Source organism: Rhinopithecus bieti, unplaced genomic scaffold (assembly GCF_001698545.2).
Source record: "Rhinopithecus bieti isolate Rb0 unplaced genomic scaffold, ASM169854v2 scaffold_425, whole genome shotgun sequence".
Classification (NCBI taxonomy): domain Eukaryota; kingdom Metazoa; phylum Chordata; class Mammalia; order Primates; family Cercopithecidae; genus Rhinopithecus; species Rhinopithecus bieti.
This window is the reverse complement of record NW_016803361.1, coordinates 281,941-302,114: the sequence shown is the minus strand read 5'-3', so window position 1 is coordinate 302,114 and position 20,174 is coordinate 281,941. Positions and strand designations below refer to the sequence as shown.

The window sequence follows — 20,174 nt, the reverse complement described above, 5'->3', positions numbered from 1 at the left end:
CTGGGAATCAGAAGGCTCTTCTGACCTCTTCGGAGGCTACCTCTCAGCAGCAGTTGATACAATTAACCAACATCCATTCCCCTTCTTGAATCAAATTTCTTTCCTGTGACCCCCAAACTTCTCTGATTTTCCTGCCTCACTGAACTCTCCTTGCTGGCGACACCCCCTCTTCCAGGCTGCTAAATATCTGTCAACCCCTGGCAGCTGTCCTGGTCCTCTGCCCTGTCTACCTGCTCATGCACACCTGTGGCTTTAAAACCATCCACAGACTGGCCACTTCCAAACGGACGTCTTCAGCCCCAGACCCCCTTTATCCAATTGCCTGCTTGGCACCTCCACTTGGACAGCCCCTAGGCTACTCAGGTATAAGGGTAATCTGTTTCTCCAGTATTACCTGCCTAAGCCAATAGTGTCTCCATTTTTGTTAGTCAAGCCCCAAACCCAGGAATTGGCTTTATTCTTCTCTTTCCCTCACCTCTCCCTTCCCCTGCCCCATATTTTTTTCATCATCAAATGCCAGTGGCTCCACCTCCGCAGTAAGTCACACACTCATTCACTGCTCTCTTCCTACAGCAGCCACCTTCATCGCTCACCTGAACTCCACTAGCCAGCCACCTGCTTCCACTCTCTTCCCCTGTAATCTTCACTCCACAGAGAAGCCCTAGCAATCTCGGTCACCAGCAGTTATATCATGCATCTCTCCCACTGAAAAACCCTTGGGAAAGGCCCTAAGGATGAAAATCTTACCATGCCCTCCCATGCTGCATCAGAAGGGCTAAAACTCACTCCTTCGGGTTCTGCGAGTGCACCAAGCTTGCAGGGCTTAGCATTTGCTGTGGTTTCTGCCTGGGACTGTCCTCCCTCAACCCTTCACATGTCTGCCCTCTTCTCATCTTTCATGCACAGCTTCAGTGCCATCTCCCAGAGTCATCTAAAGCAATGGCCTCCTCTCTCACTTGAGTCGCTCTCTCCTTACACTCCTGTCTGCTCCTTTCACAGCGGTTTTCATTTCAATGGTCAAATTATTGGTTTAATTCTGTGGTTTTATTGGCAACTCATTCACCATTTTAAAGAGGCAAATCCCTAACAGGGAAATTGTAAGTTAAAAGCAGCCCAAGTCCATGGCTTCCTCCAGGTCTAGAGAGCTTCTCACCCAAAATGCAAAAACAGAGAGGGAGTGAGGCCAAACTCACATCAGGCAGCTCATTGTCCAGTGAGTGCAGCACCCTGAGGCGGCTGGAGCCCCCAGCAGTGCTACTCCTGCAACAGAATGGGCCCCCACCCCTCCTCCAGACATCCTGAACGTCCATGCTGTTGTCCATGTAACACATTGACTCCATCATGAGCAGTAACATGGTTAATGTGGGCTCCTGTTAGCTGGGGATGGAGTGGCCAGCCTCAGCCTTGTGTAACCCATTGTTTCCAAAGCGCTGCAGGCTGCAGAAGGCCCCAAGCTCTCAGGCCAGCTGTGGCTTCTTTGCTGAGATGGAGGTATAGCCAAGAAAGCAGCCTGAAAAGTAAGAAGGACAAAACATCAAGGCAAAGAGGGTGGGTGAATCAGGCCATACACAGTGGCCATGGAGCAGCAGCTCATCTTTCCCGAGGGATGGACTGAGGGCTTGGCTACTCCCCTGACCATAAATGGCTTGACTCGGGTTCTCTTGGAGCCACCTCTCAGCCTGCCTCTGCAGCTTTGTGAGTTAACTGTTCCTACAAATGAAAGACACAAGCCAATAACGCCAGTGAGAAAGGAGCTTGCCAAAGGCAGTGTACGAAGAAGGTTCTTGGGAGACTGTCAGAAATGGTGAGTGAGAGCTGGCATCTCTTCTCAATCAAACTTTCATTGCTTACTATAAAAAACAATTTCCAGGCTTCTAAAGCTCACATCTCCTAATTCAATTAAATGTACAATGAAGCAAACGGACTTGATTTTAAATTATTTTCGTATATGCAAAATACTAATACTTTTTTAAACTTCTCACTGAATATTTGCTGATCTTGTCTGTCTTTTATTTTGATATTAAGGTTTGTTTTAAACCCCACCCCACATACAAGAGTGCAGAGTAGATGTTTCATTTATGTTCACTTTCTAGTTGAAGCAATGGATCTGATCAGCGATTTTATCTGTCTTACCTGTTTAATCTGGCTTTTTGTTCCATTATCAGCGACATGGATGGTCATCATTGATCAGAAATTTTCCATCTTTCTTGTTTACTTGTGATACATGTTTGGTTGTGACTCAATCAAATGAAGTTTGCTAAGTTAGAAGAGAAAACAGAAGAGGGTTCTGTGATTTACTAAAGAATTATGGAAACAACGTAGGTGTCCATCAGTGGATGAATGGGTAAAGGGACTGTGGTTTATATGTATACATACAACTGAATATTAGCTTCAGAACAGGAGGAGCCCCTGCCATTTGCCATGTTTGTCCTATTTGGACCTGGAGGACATTATGCTAAGTGAAATCAGCCAGACACAAAAAGAAAAATATTGCATGATCTCACTTTCTTTCTTGTGGAATCTTTTTTTTTTTTTTTCTCACAAAAAGGATTATTAAAAGGAGTAGAACTCAGTCTTTGGAGTTAAGAAGATCTGTAATCTAACCTGATCTCTACCACTTATAAGCTGGTGAGCAAAAACCTATCTTGGTCTCAGTTTCCACAGGTATAATATAGGAATAATAGTGCTCCCTTCATGGGGAGGTTGTGAGTACGGGGTCTTATACCCGGCATACCTTCAATAGCAGTAAGTTTTTATCCTGTCTCTTCCTCCTTTCTCTCACAAACTGCAAACTTATAATGAAGGATGTTCAGCCACTGAGATCCCAAAGCGCCTTCAAAATCATTGTGTGGATATTGCATAGTGCTCAGAATAGCAGTAAGCAATAATTGTATTATATCAAATTTTAGTACTTTGATTATTGCTAACTCATGCTTGCAATTCCATTCCACAAGAACTTTCCTATCCTTAGCTCTGTGCTGGCCAGGCCATAAAGAATATGCTACCACGTGATCCCTAAGCCACAGAGAGCATTTTACAGTTTGGGAGAAAGGAACTGCCACAGATGATATTATGGTATTCCCTTGGGTCTTATCTTGTGAAGTGGGCAAGGCAAGTTAATAGCATCCCATTTTGAGAATGGGAAAACTGAGCCTTGGAGAATAGATTTTTTGTGAGAAAATGGAGACCAGAGAGTTTGAGTGACTTATTCAAGACTACACAGCTCCTAAGTGGCTAAGTCTGGACTCGAATCTAGATCAGGTGGCTCCAAGCCCAGGGTTGCATCACCCTACTCAACTGTGTCTCTGAAGGGCACTGCATCAGATTCTTCTCCACCCCAATTTGTGCGATGTTTTTCTCTCCATGAGAGCACTGTACTGTGTTTCTACAAAATATGAGTGTCTTTCTAAAATTGGCCCAAATCTCCGTCATCCAAATGTTGATAAACAACGCATGCATGGCCCACTTGTTGCTGCACGCCCTCTTCTGCTGTCCTCCCAAAGGAAGCTTTGTCTTAGGGCTGCTGACATCAGTCCTCAGTGCCCACTGATGAGATAAGGCTCTGGGCAGCTGCATTCAGTGCAGCGACCATCCAGTGTCCTTGCAGCACCTGTTGGTTTAGTGCTAGTGTGAAGAGAGGTGGTTAGGTCCCTCAAGCAAGAGGCCCCTGACCTAAGAGGCCCAGACGTCCCTGTGTTCCAACATCATCCCAGAAGCAGAGGTGCACAGTGCTGTCGGCCTGGGTGCTCTGATTCATCCACAGAGACTATTGGAGTTGCTTGGAAGCCCTACAGAGTGGTAGAAAGAGGTTGTCACCAGGACTCTCAGGTTCTGGTGACGGCTAAGTAGTTGTTTGGACTTGGGAAAACTGTTCAAATTCTTGAGGCTTGGTTTATTTTCTATAAAATGTGGGTGTCCTATTGCCAAGAGGCAGAGAAGTGAGCAGAGTCACCACTGAAGCGTGCTAGCTGAGCAGGGCCATCTTGATTGAAGGACATAATATATGGGGCAAAAGCTAGGGGGACTTACACATTCTATGTGCTTAAAACACTTCTGGTTCACAAAAGATTTTCTCGTTCATTAACCCATCTGAATTCCAACCCATCAGTAAGTCAGCTGAAATAGGTGTTTTGTCAGTTTGCCTGTGTTGGGGTGAGCTCCTCTGTTACTGTCTTTCAGGTTGGGGTTGAGTCACATAGACCAGAGCCCATTGACTGGTTTTGAGACATAGGCTCTAACTGTTCTCATTTGTCCATGAGGTGATTTTTGATGAGTCCCTGGGTTTCAGTTTCCTCTGCTGGAAAATGAGGATTTTGAGAGAGATGATCTTTCAGGTAATTCAGGTGTGAAACACGATTCTTTTGGATTCTTTAATGTTTCACAACATTCCTCTTGTTGGATAACATTTAATTTTAAAACTTAGTAAATGCATTGTTTCTAGAATGACAGAATCTGGTCTTGGGATGCTGGAAAGATGGGGAGCTGTGGTATAGGCCAAGCCCAGGGAAATCTCTGGGGGTCAGGGAGGCCAAGGCTGAAGGAGGGCCCAGCCAGGAGGCATTCATCCAGGGCAGCTGGACCCAAAGGGCTGAGAGTGCAGAAAGTGGGAACAAGACCACTTCCACCCAGGGAAAGAGGGGAAAATAGTTTCACCGGCTGAGTCAGAACAGATCCACCCATCATTCCAACCTAGGTACGGAAGGGACTTGGTAAGGAGCAGCCTGGAAAGGCTGGAGTAACAGGGGCTGGGGACAGGGAGAAGAAAGGAGCCACCTGAGCCCCTGGGTAGGCTATTTGGTGCTCCATTGAGCCCACGATCTTTAAATTTGGACTCCATATTTGCGGGAGAGATGAGACCAGCTACTAAGTGAGGGGAGGAAAGAGAAGGGTTTGCTGCTCCCCTGTCCTCCTGGCCACTTCAGCTCCAGCAGCCTAGAACCTCTGCCTCAGATGCAGCAAAAACAGAAGCCTTGCCTTCCCCAGGTAAGGATCAGGTGTTCTTGTCAGACCATGCCCTTTGAGGGTCTTACCTTCTACTCCAAGGAGAAAACACAAAGTACTTTAAATTCACCAGTTTTCTCTCTCAAAGGAGTTCTAGGGGAATAAACATAATTTTAGCATTTTGCTGAATTTCTAGTAAGTGTTTGGGGCCCTTATGAATGGGACCCCTCAGGCAATAGCCTTGCAGGCTGCCTCTTCATCTGATCCTGGTTCAGGACCTGGTTGAGGGTGGTGGCAAGACTGACTTGATGCTGAGGGAGGAATTCATGACAGGCTTCTTTCCTCCCCTTCCTTCTTTTGGGGCCCAGATTGGACATGATGATGGGGGCTGGCTGAGTCTATAGGATCAATGACCTCTCGGAATCCACCAGGGTCAGTGAGTTTGAGGAAGTCAGGGGCTTGCTGACCATCCCTGGGAGCTTTAATATTTACTTCTATCTTGCAGAGTTTTTCACTGAACTTCACCTTGCCGGCGAACACAGTAAGTACAGCAGCCCCCATTCACCAGGCAACGCAGAGAAGACCAGTGCAGAATTTACAGTAGCTCTCCAGAGCTCACATAAACCTCACACATGGAGATAAGTTACACAGACTTTCTTTTTTTTCTTTCTTTCTTTCTCTTTCTTTCTTTTTTTTTGGAGACAAGGTCTTGCTCTGTCACCCTGGCTGGAGTGCAGTGGCATGATCTTGACTCACTGCAACTTCCACCTCTTGGGTTCAAGCGATTTTCTTGCCTCAACCTCCCAAGTAGCTGGGATTATGGGCGCGCAGCACCATGCCCGGCTAATTTTTGCACTTTTTTAGTAGAGATGGGGTTTTGCCATGTTGGCCAGGCTGGTCTCAAACTCCTGACCTCAGGTGATCTGCCCACCTCAGCCTCCCAAAGTGCTGGGATGATAGGTGTGAGCCACCGTGCCCAGCCATTTACATAGACTTTCAAAACGCACTCAGGAATAGTTGAGAGATGCTGAGATAATTTATTTCCATTATAAAATTTATAAATACACATTTTGAAAATGAAAATAGGAAAACAACAACAGCAATAAAACATCTAAACTCTCATCAGCAGAAAACTGGTATAACCCCTTCCTGTCCTGCTTGACGTTACATAAATTTTGACTTTTGTTGCTTCGTACTATTGTTTCCTTACTCTGTATATAATTTTATATCTAAATGTCCTCCACTAGTCATTATAACCATAACTGTTATATGGTTGATCACATAATCATGTGATCATATTATGATCGCATAATATTTTTTCAAGTTAATTATTTCTTTAGTTGATTAACTATCATTAGGAATAACTTTGTGATACATGGCATTATAGAGAATCCTCATCTGCATTTAAGATAATTTCCTTGTATGTATTCTAAAATGAGAGTGATTGGGTCAACAAGAATGAACATTTTATGGCTCTTGATTATGGCATTTAGTTGCAATTCAAAATTGAGGTTTTCAACTGTCAGTGGTAGAGTTTTGGTCCACAGCTGATCCTCCATCTTCTGTTTGCACATTGCATGTAGATAACACTAACAGCCAAGGTTGTTATCTGATCAGCAGTGCTGCTATGGTTGAGCAAGGCATTTTTCTGGCCCAGTTTTTTAGTGGGCTTGGCTGTGCCACATTTTTCTGATAAGTTGTATGATTATTCAAAGAGAATAAACTGATTCTTACTCGTAAGAGGACTCCTAAGCCAGTGCTCATTTTACTGAAACATGGGGGCACAGTTCTAGAGAGTAGCATCAGGTTAGAACCTGGTGACTTATTGCTGGACCTGTGGTGCCCACCACTGTCTGCCCAGACCTCTGTGAACTGAATACACTGGCACCTGCTCCAGCCTTTGGTAGGGGGCACTTCTGAACTTCCCCAACTTGCTCTGCTTCCCTGCTTCAGCTTCTGCCTGTTGGCTTCAGGCAAATTCCCTAATTCTTCCTCCTTTTCCTGTTAAAACCTTTCCCTTCCATCACTGCTGGAACTTTCCCCTGGCTGTCGGAACCCAGCAGGTCCATAGACACTCCAGATTCTGTGTTATCTTGGCCTGTCACATCAAGAGAATGCAGAGAAGCAAGAAGCCATTTCTTGGGGAGTGGGGGTGAGTAGGATGGAAGAGGGCCCTTATGTGGCCAGTCATCACCCTTTGGAGTACTTTCGTGGTTAACAGCTCATTTCTCTGAGAACTGTCTCTTCACCCCTTTGATCCCGTGTAGAGCAACCAACCATCTTGCTTTGCCTGTTGTTGTCTGTTTTTAGCACCGAAAGTCCTGGGCAGCGCTCTGGACAATGGGGATGGTAGGTCATCCTGCCTGGAAGTCACATTTCTCCTGCATAACCCTTCCACTTCAGTGCAGCTGGGTAGCCTGGGAATGCCAGTGCCCTGGGAAGTGGGACAGAGGTGGACACCTGGATCTCTGTGGGGAGTTTGGAACAGGGCTCCCTGCTGGCCAGTCCCTGCTGAGGACTGAAATGTCAAGTTCAGTCAGTTTGTCAGTTCAGTCAGTTCAGTCTATACTGAACTGTCAAGTATGAAAAATGGGGCTAAGACACTGCGTTAGGCCATAGAGGCCATGTAGCACAGTGGTTAAGAGCATGGATCCCAGAGCCAGACTGCTTGAGGAGGGGTGTCACCTAGGGCTGTGTGACCTTACACAAGTTGCTTCACTTCTCTGTGCCTCGCTCCTCTCATCTGTACAATGAGATTGTCATAGTCCCATTAGTGTTCACTGGCAGTTGTATAGAATAAATAAGTCAATATGGGAAAAATTCTTGAACAGCCTGGCACATCCTAAGTGCTCCATGGCATTAGCTGGTACAATTAGCAGAAGTTTATGAGGGCAGAAAAATCCATCTGAAGAGAAAGAGAGAAGCAACATCAGAGAACAGTATAGGCAGAAGGCCATGCTGCTCCGGAGTGAAGGAGAAAGGAGGGTGCCTTCAGTTCACACAAGTTCCCCGTTCCCAGCTCCAGTCCCTGGAGAAACCAGCTTCCCACCTGTCCTTGGGCTCCATGGGACACTACTATATTCTTAGAGTTAACACTTTCCTTTTTTTTTTTCTTTTTGGTCAAAGCCACCCTAAATATATTTCTGTACTCTGAAGACAGGAACTCTTACCTGAAACAATGGCTGATTCTTCCTACTACCCCTAGAAACAGAACACCTCAGGGAAATGCAGGATTAAAGTAATGTGGGGATGGGGGAGATTGTGATTAGGTCAAAGTACAACCATCTAAGTACCATGTGTCAGTGCCTGATCATCAAAACCTTCTTTTGATGGGAGCTCTCTGGGAAAGAGGTCTGGGCTTGGAAGTCAAACACCCAAGTTTAGATTAGAGTTATGATTATCTGTGAAACCTTGGACAAATCCCGTAACTTCTCTGAGATCTATTACTTTTTTTTTGTAAAATGGAGTTAATAATTTTCAAAAGTCCAAGCCCCAGGACTCCAATATACTCGATGAGATTGCTGAGAGTATTAAATAAATAACAGATCTGGACAGAGCTTTGCAAAGTGTAAAGGGATAACAAGAGTTCATACTTCTGCTCCTCATTTGATCCTCCTAATAACCCTAGAGGCAGCTACTACTATCCCTGTAGATATTGTATAGATGGAGACAGGCAGCCCCTTATCTTGTGAATGGAGAAATGACTGTTCTATGGCAGGCAGTGTGAGCCCAGGACCTGTGCTCTTAATCCCATAGCATACCACTTAGTGTGGTTTACATAGTTTCTCATGCAGAACTTTGTTCCTTTAGATTTCTTAATCAAGGTAAACTCTCGCCTGAAATATCTTATAGATGAGTGAAATCCAATAACCTTGCTTAAGAGGTGAACCAGAAGCATGTAATGCATTCGTTTCATGTGGAATTATCCCCAGGAGCATGGATATTTGACAACTTCTGCCATTTGCTTCATCACATACTTACTTGAAAACAAGCAAGGCTTCCTTAAAAAGCCTTGCTTCCACCAGTATTTATATGTGTTTCCCTTCTAGCAATGGGGACAAGTAGGCCCAAAGTGTGCCAGGTGTGCTGACTGGGACACAAGGAAGCCTTTTTGAGTTGTAAAATGTGTCACGGCATATCCACAGGGTGAATAATGAAGGCATTGCCTGAATTTCCTAATTCTTTTCTCCTGGTAGCCAAATTTTATTCCAGTTCTTACCTGGGAAGCAATCAAGTTAGGTTCTGTTTGGTAGTTGTTAACAGAAAGTTTAGCAAAGGGATAAACTTTAGGCTTTACGGCCTAACTTTTGGCAGATTGTCTTATATAATGTGTATTCTATAGACTTTTTGTTATTTTACAATATATGTTCTTTTTCCATACAGACATCCTCTCCTGTTACAAGTGGGAAAGAAATGGTAACTATAACACTTAAATTTATAAAATGGGGATAATAATAATGCTCCATCCGTCTTGTGTATTTGTTTTGAGCTTTAAAGTTTGATAGGTGAACTGTCACTTAAGCACAGAATCTGGCTCAACAATTATTCTTGACCAGCTCAGCTCAAAAGTGAGGGAGAACGTGCAAAATCACAGATGGATTTCACAAAGTATTGAGCAAAAGAAGCCAGACACAAGGAGTGTATATCTTATATTTGCATCTATATCATGCTGAAAAACAGACAAAACTACTCTATGGCAATAGATTTCAGAATAGTGGTCATGTACAAGGAGGCTGGAAGCGATTTGAGGGAGATCCTGAGATGCTGCTAACGTTCTGTTTCTTGATCTGGGTGTTGGCCTTATGGATGTATTCCTCATGTGAAAAGTCATCAGCTTATATATTTATGATTCATATACTTTTATTATTCTTCAATAAAATCAATTCCCCCCAAAAGTGAAGGTGAATCCATTATTAAATCAGTTGCACTTTTATAGGGATTCTGCAGATTATCTTCAATATTTCCGGATAGTCTGCAAATCTGAAAACTTATGCGACTAAAAGCATGACTATTTCCACTCCAATCAAAGCAAAATAGGAATTTGAAAATTAATTGGTTAATGCATTTAGTGCAAATAAATTTTTTTGAAAGGCTAAAGGTCACTTTTATTTATTTATTTTTTTATTATACTTTAAGTTCTAGGGTAGATGTGGACAACCTGCAGGTTTGTTACACATATATACGTGTGCCATGTTGGTGTGCCGCACCCATTAACTCGTCCTTTACATTAAGTGCAAATAAATTTTTTAAAATTCATATTAAAATATTGTGGTATGGCTGGGCACAGTGGCCCACGCCTGTAATCCCAGCACTTTGGGAGGCCAAGGCGGGCAGATCACGAGGTCAGGAGTTAGAGATCAGCCTGGCCAATATAGTGAAACCTCATCTCTACTAAAAATACAAAAATTAGCTGGGTGTGGTGGCACGTGCCTGTAGTCCCAGCTACTTGGGAGACTGAAGAAGAAGAATCATTTGAATCCAGGAGGTGGAGGATGCAGTGAGCCGAGACTGTGCCGTTGCACTCCAGCCTGGGCGACAGAGCGAGACTCAATCTCAAAAAAAAAACAAACAAAAAAAGTGTGGTATATAATAAAAGCGTTTATTTTTAGCCAAACAGGTGAAAATGGCATCTAATTGTTGCTCTGAATTGTATCTCAGCTTTTCCTATATTGAGGAGACATTTGTATTTCTGTTCTAAAGAATACCTGTTCGTATCCTTTGCCCATTTTTCTGCTTGATCATTACCCTTTCCAATAGATTTAAACTGTTTAAATTAAGTCCTATAAAAGTAAGTCATTTCTCATGTGTGTTACAAACATTTTTGCACAGTATTTCATTACCCTTTTGATTTTGTAGATGATGTTTGTGATCCATGCAGATTTTTTGTTTTATTTTTATTCTATTGAATTTTTCCTTTATTCTTGAAGACTCTGGGCTTCCCCTGACCCTGTGCTTTTCATTCTGTGCCAGAACTGCGGGCCCTCTCTTGGATTAGCGGCGAGCATCCCATCCCTGGTGGCCACAGCCCTGCTGGTGGCTTTACTATTTACTTTGATTCACCGAAGAAGAAGCAGCATTGAGGCCATGGAGGTGATTACCAGCTTCTTTGGGTCCAGATGTGTAGGCAGGCAGTATTTCAGTGAACTGGCTTTTGGACTAAGGGTGTCAGAATTCAGGGCCCATGTCTATTTCCTGAGCACAGGATGCTGGAAGTTTCTGGGCCATAATTTCCACTGCAGACACGACATTAGGCACCAAACAGAGCTGATTTGTCATAAGACCTTCAGGTCAGTTGAGGAATTCCTGGCAAGGATAGTATTTGGGGTAACAAAAAGTAGCAGTGGAGAGGGATGTCTGTTGCCATGGCAAACACATGTCTGTACAGTGGGTGTGCTTTCTAAAGTTGAGAAACAAAAGCGCACAAGCTTCACAAAGAGAGGATGGAGATAATGTTAGGAAAGATAGGAGACAAAGAGGGGCTGAGGTGTCCATGGTAGGAATGTATCCAGAAGTACGTGGCTCTATCTATCTTTGCCTTTTTCACGCATCTGAACATGTATAATTCACAAGGGAATCTATATCCTCCCCATCCAATCCATGTTCCCAATGCCAGACTGTTCTGGGGACTGTGTTTAGAATTCAAAGGCCACCTAGACCCATATCCAACAAGGTTCCATGGTTGTGACAGAACTGCGTCACGTGGACTCTGGGTTCTAACTCCATTCTCTATTTATTCGCATTCACAGTTGTTATCATATGGGTAAGCATTAATTAAGAGATGGAAAATTCAGGTTCTAAACCAGACTCTGCCCCTTTATGATTTATATGATCCTGGACAACTTGGTTAGTTCAACTCCAAAACAGGAGTCATAGAAACTATTCTCCCTATTTTAAGAGGTAGGGAAAGTTCTAAGGATGAAATGAGATAATGGATGATGAACATCTTTACATGTGAAGATGAGTGGACAAGCTGTAAATCTGAAACACATTAAGAAGTGTTGTGGTTAGTGGTGGTATTGTTTAAGTAATAGTTTCTCAACCTCTAGTGCACTTTAAAATTATTTAGGAAGCTCAAAATTTCCAATCACCAAAGCCAATTAAATCAGAATTTCTGGATGACAAAGCTGTGGCACTGATCTTGAAAAAACAAAAACAACTTTTTAATTATAATTTCAAACTTATACTAAAATAGAGAGGAGAGTATAATGAAGCCAGTTATTAACTCATGGCCAATATTGCTTCATCTCTACTCTCACCCGGGATTATTTTGGATAACTCACAATGATATTTCTTGGCTTGGGTATGGGTTTGGTTTGGTTTGAGGTGGGGATGTTATTAGATGTCTCTGTGTTTGTTTTGTTTGTTCTAATGCACACTCAGATTTAAAAACCACTGATTTTAATCATAGTTATGGTCAAATGCTATGCCCCTTCACTTCTTTTTCTTTCTTTCTTTTATTATTATTATTTTTTCCAATTTAGGAAAGTGACAGACCATGTGAAATTTCAGAAATTGATGACAATCCCAAGATATCTGAGGTAAGAACTCTTGGTTATACTCTCTATATACCATTCACACAGTAAACAAGCTAAGTGTTTTAAAGCCTTTCACGCACAAAAGAAGCACAGTATGAGCACATGTGGAAAGGAGATGACCAGGAGGAAGTTCAAGCACAAAGGAGATTCTCAGTGCATTTTTATTGGCTGAACAGAAATTCAAGCTTCCTTTAATGTTAGAAAATCAATTTAATATAATTTATTTTACTGACAAACTAAAATGGAAAACTCACATGACCATCTCAAAAAAATGTAACAGTGATATGAACTCTCAGCAAACTAAAAATAGAATGGGAACTTCCTTCACTTGAAAGAAGATGTCTTTTTAAAAAAAATACAGCTAACGTCATACCTAACAGTAAAATGTAGAAAACATTCTCTTTAGATCAGAAATAAAACAAGGATGTTCACTAACACCACTTCTATTCAATATTATACTTTAGATCCTAGTCAATGAAGTAAGATTTTAAAAAATTAGACAGTATAAGCCTGGTGCAGTGGCTCATGCCTGTAATCCCAGCACTTTGGGAGACTGAAGCTGGTGGATCACCTGAGGTCAGGAGTTTGAGACCAGCCTGGCCAATATGGTGAAACCCCGTGTCTACTAAAAATACAAAAAATTAGCTGGGTGTGGTGGCAGGCGACTGTAATCCCAGCTACTCGGGAGGCTGAGGGAAGAGAATTGCTTGAATCCAGGAGGTGGAGGTTGCAGTGAGCTGAGATCGCACCATTGCACTCTAGCCTGGGTGACAAGAGTGAGACTCCATCTCAAAAACAAAATATTAGAAAATATAACACTGAAAAGGAAGAAACAAAATTGTGATTATTTGCAGATGATATGATTGTCGACATATAAAAGCTAAATCTGGCTGCATGCAGTGGCTCACGCCTGTAATCTCAGCACTTTGGGAGGCCAAGGCGGGTGGATCACCGAGGTCAGGAGTTCTAGACCAGCCTGGCCAACATGGTGACACTCCATCTCTACTAAAATTAGCCAGGTGTGGTGGCAAGTGCCTGCAATCCTAGCTACTCAGAGGGGCTGAGGCAGGAGAATCGCTTGAACCTGGGAGGCGGAGGTTGCAGTGAGCCGAGATCGCACCATTGTACTCCAGCCTGGGGGACAAGAGTGAGACTTCGTCTCAAAAAAAAAAAAAAAAAAAAAAAAGAAAGAAAGAAAAGAAAAGCTAAATCTACAGAAAAATTACTTGAATTAACGAGAAATTTTAACAAATTTACTGAATACAAAAATCAATATACAAAAGTAATTTACACTTTCAACATCAACAATAATTAGAAAAGCGATTTTAAAATTACCATTTTGTGATGGTAATTGGTAATAAAATATGTAGAATGCTATGGAATAAATCTAACAAAATATGTAATACCTTTATGGAAAATAATAAAACTTTGGTTAAAAAAACTATTAAATAATACCTAAATAATGGGGGTTATATACCATGCTCCTGGATAGAAAGTGTTAATAATATTACAATGTCAAACAATGCTAATCTATATAATAAATGTAATTTCAATACAAATCCCAATCAATTTTTTTCATGGAACTTAATGAGGTCCTTCTAAAATCTATATGAAATAAAGTAGAAAAAGAGTTAAAAAGACACAACAAACAGATAGGTAGAACAAACAGAAAATAAATAGCAAGATGGTAGATTTAAACCCAACCATATCAATGATCACATTAAATGTAAATAGTCTAGATACCCGAATTAACAGGAAGAGATATTCAGATTGGTTATAAAAACAAGGTCCAACCATATGATGCCTACAAAACTCACTTTAAATATAAATTCACAAATAGATTAAAAGTTAAAAGACAAAAAATGAGATACTTTGTTAACAATAAACAAAAGATAGTTGAGTGGCCTGAAAGCTCTCCCAAAGCAGTAAGATCAGGCAATCATGGGTCTCTCCTCATTTGTTTTCTGTCTCTCAAGGACCATTGTCCTTCCTTGCCTGTTGTCTAATGTCTTGAAAAGTATTGCTTCAAATGTTGTGTCTGATTTTGGTTATTTCAGGTGGGAGGGTAAATGTGGTTGCTGTTAGTCCATCTTGTATGGAAGAATTCTCTGCAGTCATTTTTAAAAAAACGTATATGTTTCCTTAAGAATCCTAGGAGATCACCCACACATGAGAAGAATACGATGGGAGCACAAGAAGCCCACATATATGTGAAGACTGTAGCAGGAAGCGAGGAACCTGTGCATGACCCTTACCGTCCTACTATAGAAATGGAAAGAAGGAGGGGATTGTGGTGGCTTGTGCCGAGACTGAGCCTGGAATGATGCAGCTCAGTCAAGGAGCAGACCTGGCACTGGAACAGGGTTGAAAACCCAGGGTTTTGTACTTGGAGAGGAGAGATGCCAAGCTGCTTCTTAATCAATCCAAATTTCATTTACAGATCTGGAACACTTTGGGGCTGATTTATCTCCTTAGGGGACATCCCCAATATGGTTAATTCCAACTCTCAGACCTTGTGCTTTAGTTAGTACATGTGACTCACCAGATGGGGTCCTTAGATCCTGTTCCTGCTCCCAATGGGAATTTGCTTTTCTTTGTCATTTTGGGAAAGGGGCTTGGTTTCTGAGTGTCTTGCCTTCTCATCTTTTTTTTCATATCCTTTTTCTCAAAAAAGCCATCAGCTCTGACTTCCATGGAAGTGTTGCCAAGGTCAGCCTGGTGCAAGTTGGGATATAAATGAAACTTATGCAGGATGTATGAGAGGAATCAGTTAATTGTTTCTGAATAACTCAGGGTAGAAATCACGTGAAGCCACACATTCCCTGACCACAGGGAAGCACATGGCTCAGTCATGTCATACTGCAGTGGAAAGAATATGGATTCTTAAGTCACACCTACCACTGAGCAGCTGTACGACTTTGGAGAAGTTTTTTAACATTTCTAAGCCTCAGTTTTTGCTTTTTTAAAGGAGGGGAAATATTTGCCTCATGTCATAATTGAAAAGATTAAATAAGAAATAAAGGGAAGTGTCTGCTACTTAGTTGCCAGTCAAAATGTTAGTTCTCTCTCTCTGCCCTCTTCCTCCTACCTCTTCCCATATTGCTTGCCTGATAAAATAGCTAGTCACCAGCATTTGTTCCCCATAGTCACAGGGTCACACAAGGGAACATTTAGGGCAAACTTTCTGCAAGGCCTGTGGTCCAAACTGTTATCTAAAGATGATTCTAGGTGTTGCTGGTAGTATGTGAATCTTCCAATCTAGGTGTGATCATGTCCTCATATGAATCAGGAAAAGCCAGGTTCTTACAAGTTCCAAATTCCAAATACAGAGACTGGTGGTGTTACATTTAACCTTAAAGATGTTAATGTTGATGGAAATTCATGTTTCATATTAAAACAACACTTCATCTTTACAATGAAACATTTTGCTTAATTTTTAAAGTAAGACATTATGATACCTCTGATGGCAACTCCTCAAATAACTTTAACTTTTGTGCTTTAGGGATAGTTGTTAAACTTACAGTTTCTTTTATGTTATTTTTTAAAGGCTTCAGATTAAACAAGAGCCCTTAAGCCCATGCATAGCATTGCCGCTTCAGCTTGCTGAGGACTGTCTCCAAGGAGGCCAAATGGAAAAGGAGAGGCCACTTCAAGTGGTGTTGGCTCATTGAGCCTATTGGGCAAACTATAACCAGGTTGCCTTATTCTGTGTGGATTACTCCAGGATAGGCCACCCTCCAGCATTCTCTTATCCCAGTAACTCCTCTTCCCATTTTCCAATCCCTCACTAGCCTTTTTTTTTTCTCCCTACTGTACTCTTCTTTTGCCTTCAATACAAATTTCATTTCCTCTGTGACTTTGGGCAGACTTCCTTCTAGCATGTGTCAGCCAACCCACCACCCAGCTGGCCTAGGAGACACATCATTCATTGCTCCTATTTGTGTCTGTAATCAGAGAGTATTTAAGGAGGGCAGTTCTGTGATGGACTGTGTGTGTGTGTGTGTGTGTGTGTGTGTGTGTGTGTGTGTGTGTGTGTGTTGAAAGTAAAGATGGCTGGGGGAAGGCAAGAGTTTCTCCAAGATATTATTAGAAATGAGGGCTGTATCTATTCTGTGGGAATGGAGAAAAGATCCAAGTCCTTGGATATCATGGGGAAAAGCTGTGTGGCAGAAAGAAAAATCAAGAGGACCCAAGTGGATGGAGACAGGACCACAGGAATGGGCCAAGGAGCAACATCCTGCCATTCAGCCAGCTTGGGACAGGCTTTCACTTTCACTCCCATGAGGAGGCTTCCAGGCAGCCTGGCTCCTCCTAGTGGGAAGGCCTGGGTCCAGGGCATCTTAAGTTCATCCACCAGCTCTGTGAGCCACACAGATATCCTAGAAAATATTCCTTTCTCACACAAGGCTTCTGATTGCTCAGAAACATGCCCCTCTTCCCTGAATAACCAAGAACATGTTCTATAAACCCAATCTCTGCCACATGTCAACACCTGCTCTTCAAAGCCCCTTTTGAAACTAGTTTTGTGCTGAGTCTTCTGGATCTAATTACCTTAAACAAGCAGAGTTAGCCATTTTTAAAGAGACGTGCCCAGTCATCCTGGTGCTTGTATTTCTCTTGCATGTCATGAAGGACCTTGGATTTACTGAGAACTCAGCCGTGGCCTTGGCTTTGATACTTACAGGTGTCAGCCCTTGGGCTGATTGTTGATCATCCAGAGCCTCAGTTCTGTACTTGTGAAGTGGAGACAGCAGTTCTCATCCCCCTAGCCCATGGAGTGGTTGTGAAGCTGGATTGAAATATGCATGTGACTAAGCCATGTAGCTATAAAGTGAGGGATGACTTGTATTTTGTATCACTTATTTTAATTCTACTTATAATCCATGGCTTAGAATCTTTATTTAAACATTGTTTCTATTAAACTAGAAAGGTTCAGCATTTCTGTCATTTACTTCTGCTATGATACCCAAGCACTTATGTTGGAATGAAGTGAAAAGTAAAATGGCCATTCTTGTGAACCTACAAAATGTTTGTGGCTTTTCTTTGTCTATATTAGAGAACACTGGCCCTGCCCTTGGAGCCAAGATTATCCCAGGGATGTTCCCGATATTGGCACTTTCTCTGCCAGGCTAGAAGATGTTCAGTCTTTCATGGAGGGCAGCCCTGTGTGGTGAGCAAAATGATGAGACCCAAAGTCAGAAGCTCTGCTTCCCTAACCCAGGGCTGCTGGTAAGTTGAGAGTCACCTTAGGCAGATTGCATGATGTGTGTGGGTCTCATTTCCTCCTGTATCATCTGGTGTTTGAATTGGTCTGTCTCTAAAGTGACATCCATCCAGTCCAAACATTCTGCTTTGATTTTCCGCAAACCCTGCAAAGCACTCCTTCTGCCTGCCTGTTCCTCACTCCCATCAGCATAGCCTTCTATACCCTCTATGATTCTTCTCAGTTTCTGACTGCTGGTGGAGAGAGAGAGTTACTTATTTATTTTGCCAAGAAATAACAATTATTAGTTTTGCTTAAGGCATTTCTCCCTGCAACATTGCGATGTTAATTGAAGACAAAAAAGTGATAACTAATTTTTGAAAGAATGCGAAGTCATATAATCTTTGCACTCCCACCATCCTGATGAGAATTATTGCTTAATGCATGAATTGATTTAACAAATGTGCACTGGCTTCCTTCCAATGTCAGACAACCTGCCAGGTCCTAAGACAATGTTGGGGGCATAACGAAAATGCTAAACATTTGTGGAAACGTTTCTCCACCCAATTGAATGTGAATCTCCATCCAAGGAAATAATATCAGGAAAGCTTTTATACAGGTGCTTTGCTTCTAAGCTCAAAGACATAAAACTAGCTCTCTCAGGCTCAAATGAGATAAGAATCTATACTCTTTCTTTTTCCTTTATCTGAAGTTAGAGGAGAAGGAGAAATGGGCATAACACTTCAATCCTCTGAGAATTCCAAATGACTGAAAAATCTGGTTATGTCAGGGCATACATTAAAGTGCTGTACCTCCAAGTAAAACTCAGAAAAAAACCTTCTCTCCTCCATTCTCTAGAGAGGCTGCCTGAACTCCAACAAGTTAAGGGGTGAAAAATACAAAAACTGGACAGGTGAGACTGGGGAACATTTTGGAAGTTGGCTGAGTCTGTCCAATAGGCTGTAGAACTATTTCTAAAATGGATGGGGGCCTCTGAAGGACAGGCTTAGTGTACCCTGGGGCTTAAAATCTGATTTGTAATGACAGAGAATCAATGTATCATAGACTTTCATTTCCAGGCTAAAATGATTTGAGAGATTTGATTGTGAGCGAGAACAAACCATGTTGATAAAATTCTACCATAAATGTGACTGATTTTGTCATGAAGAGTCAAACAGTGATTACTGTTGACTCACCTGGCCAGGGATTACCCACTTATGAAAGCCAAGGTAAGGAGATGGGTCTTTGTTTTGAGAGCTGGGGAAAGCCTAGCCTTGTGTCCCAGCCCTTCTAGTTTCTCTGCCCCAACCACTTAGGCCTCCTCTCTGCCCTTCAGATGCCATGGTCTGTCCACAAACATAGGCTTTCTCTCTGCAACTCAGACACATGGGAACCTCCAGCTGCAAGAGCTTTGTCTCTGCTCATTTTATGCCATGGCCCTCCTGCCATGTGGGCCTTTTCTCTGACACCGTGGTCCTTGTACCACATGGCCTTTGCACACGCTGTTAGTGAGATAGAGCTGGAAGTTCATGGAGGTCAAGGTGAATAGAATTTGCAGCGTAGAGTACTGGAGACAGAGTTGCACAGAAACAGAGGAGACCCTTTGATTATTCTATTGATCAGCATATGCATGTGAGAAAACTACCCAAGGCTGGAGAAAGAACCACACAAAGGGATTAGAGGGAGCAATACTCTAAGCTCTAATGGGCCAGGTCTCTCAGTGCGAGGCCAGAAACAGTCCCTGTTCCCAAACAGCCAGAGTAGAAAACATCATAATTCACCAGGCATCAGGTAGAACACTGAGAAAAGTATTGCCTCAGTAGTGGGGAAGAATATTAACCCTGGATTAGACTATGTTAGTGCTGCCTAACAAAGCTCAAAAGCAAGATGAGGACACATTAAACTGTTTCCAAGTAAATTAACCACATCCTGGAACAAAATTTAAGAATATTAACAGGAATACAAAAATATTCAGGAAAAAATTCACAATGTTCACAATGTCTAGAATCCAATATAAAATTACCAAGCTTGCAAAGAGGGAGGAACATGTGACCCATAATGAGGAGAATACTCAGTTAATAGAAACTGACTCAATATTGACACAGATGATATCATTAGTAGACAAGGACATTGAAACAGTTACACTATATTCCAGGTATTTAATAAGCCAGAGGAAAAATTGAATATGTTAAATAGAAGCATGGAAGATAGTTTTTAAATCCTAACTCATAAATCTAAAGATGAAAACTATAATGTGTGAGATAAAATACTGGAGAGGATTAATGAAACTAGACATTGCAGAAGAAAAGATGAGTAAACATGAAGATACAGCAATAAAAATTACCCCAAATAAAACACAGATTTTAAAGACTGGGAAAAAAGTGAACAAATAGAGCATCGGTGATCCATGGCTTCTTACATATAGTTGCAATGTTTTTAACAGATGATCAATCGACTTCCTACTTTATGTGCTATATCATACTGTGCTTGCCTCC

At 42.1% G+C, this 20,174-nt stretch overlaps 1 protein-coding gene across 1 annotated transcript; it reads left to right on the top strand.

Annotated features, from left to right (window-relative positions):
- Positions 1–1,637: 1,637 nt before the first annotated feature.
- Positions 1,638–17,498, top strand: OPALIN (oligodendrocytic myelin paranodal and inner loop protein). Its single transcript, XM_017879957.1, has 6 exons — positions 1,638–1,804; positions 5,447–5,482; positions 9,325–9,357; positions 10,912–11,031; positions 12,423–12,479; positions 14,624–17,498. Exons 1-6 carry the CDS (start codon positions 1,802–1,804, stop codon positions 14,798–14,800), a joined length of 426 nt encoding a protein of 141 aa, XP_017735446.1. The 5' UTR covers positions 1,638–1,801; the 3' UTR covers positions 14,801–17,498.
- The last annotated feature ends 2,676 nt before the right edge of the window (positions 17,499–20,174 follow it).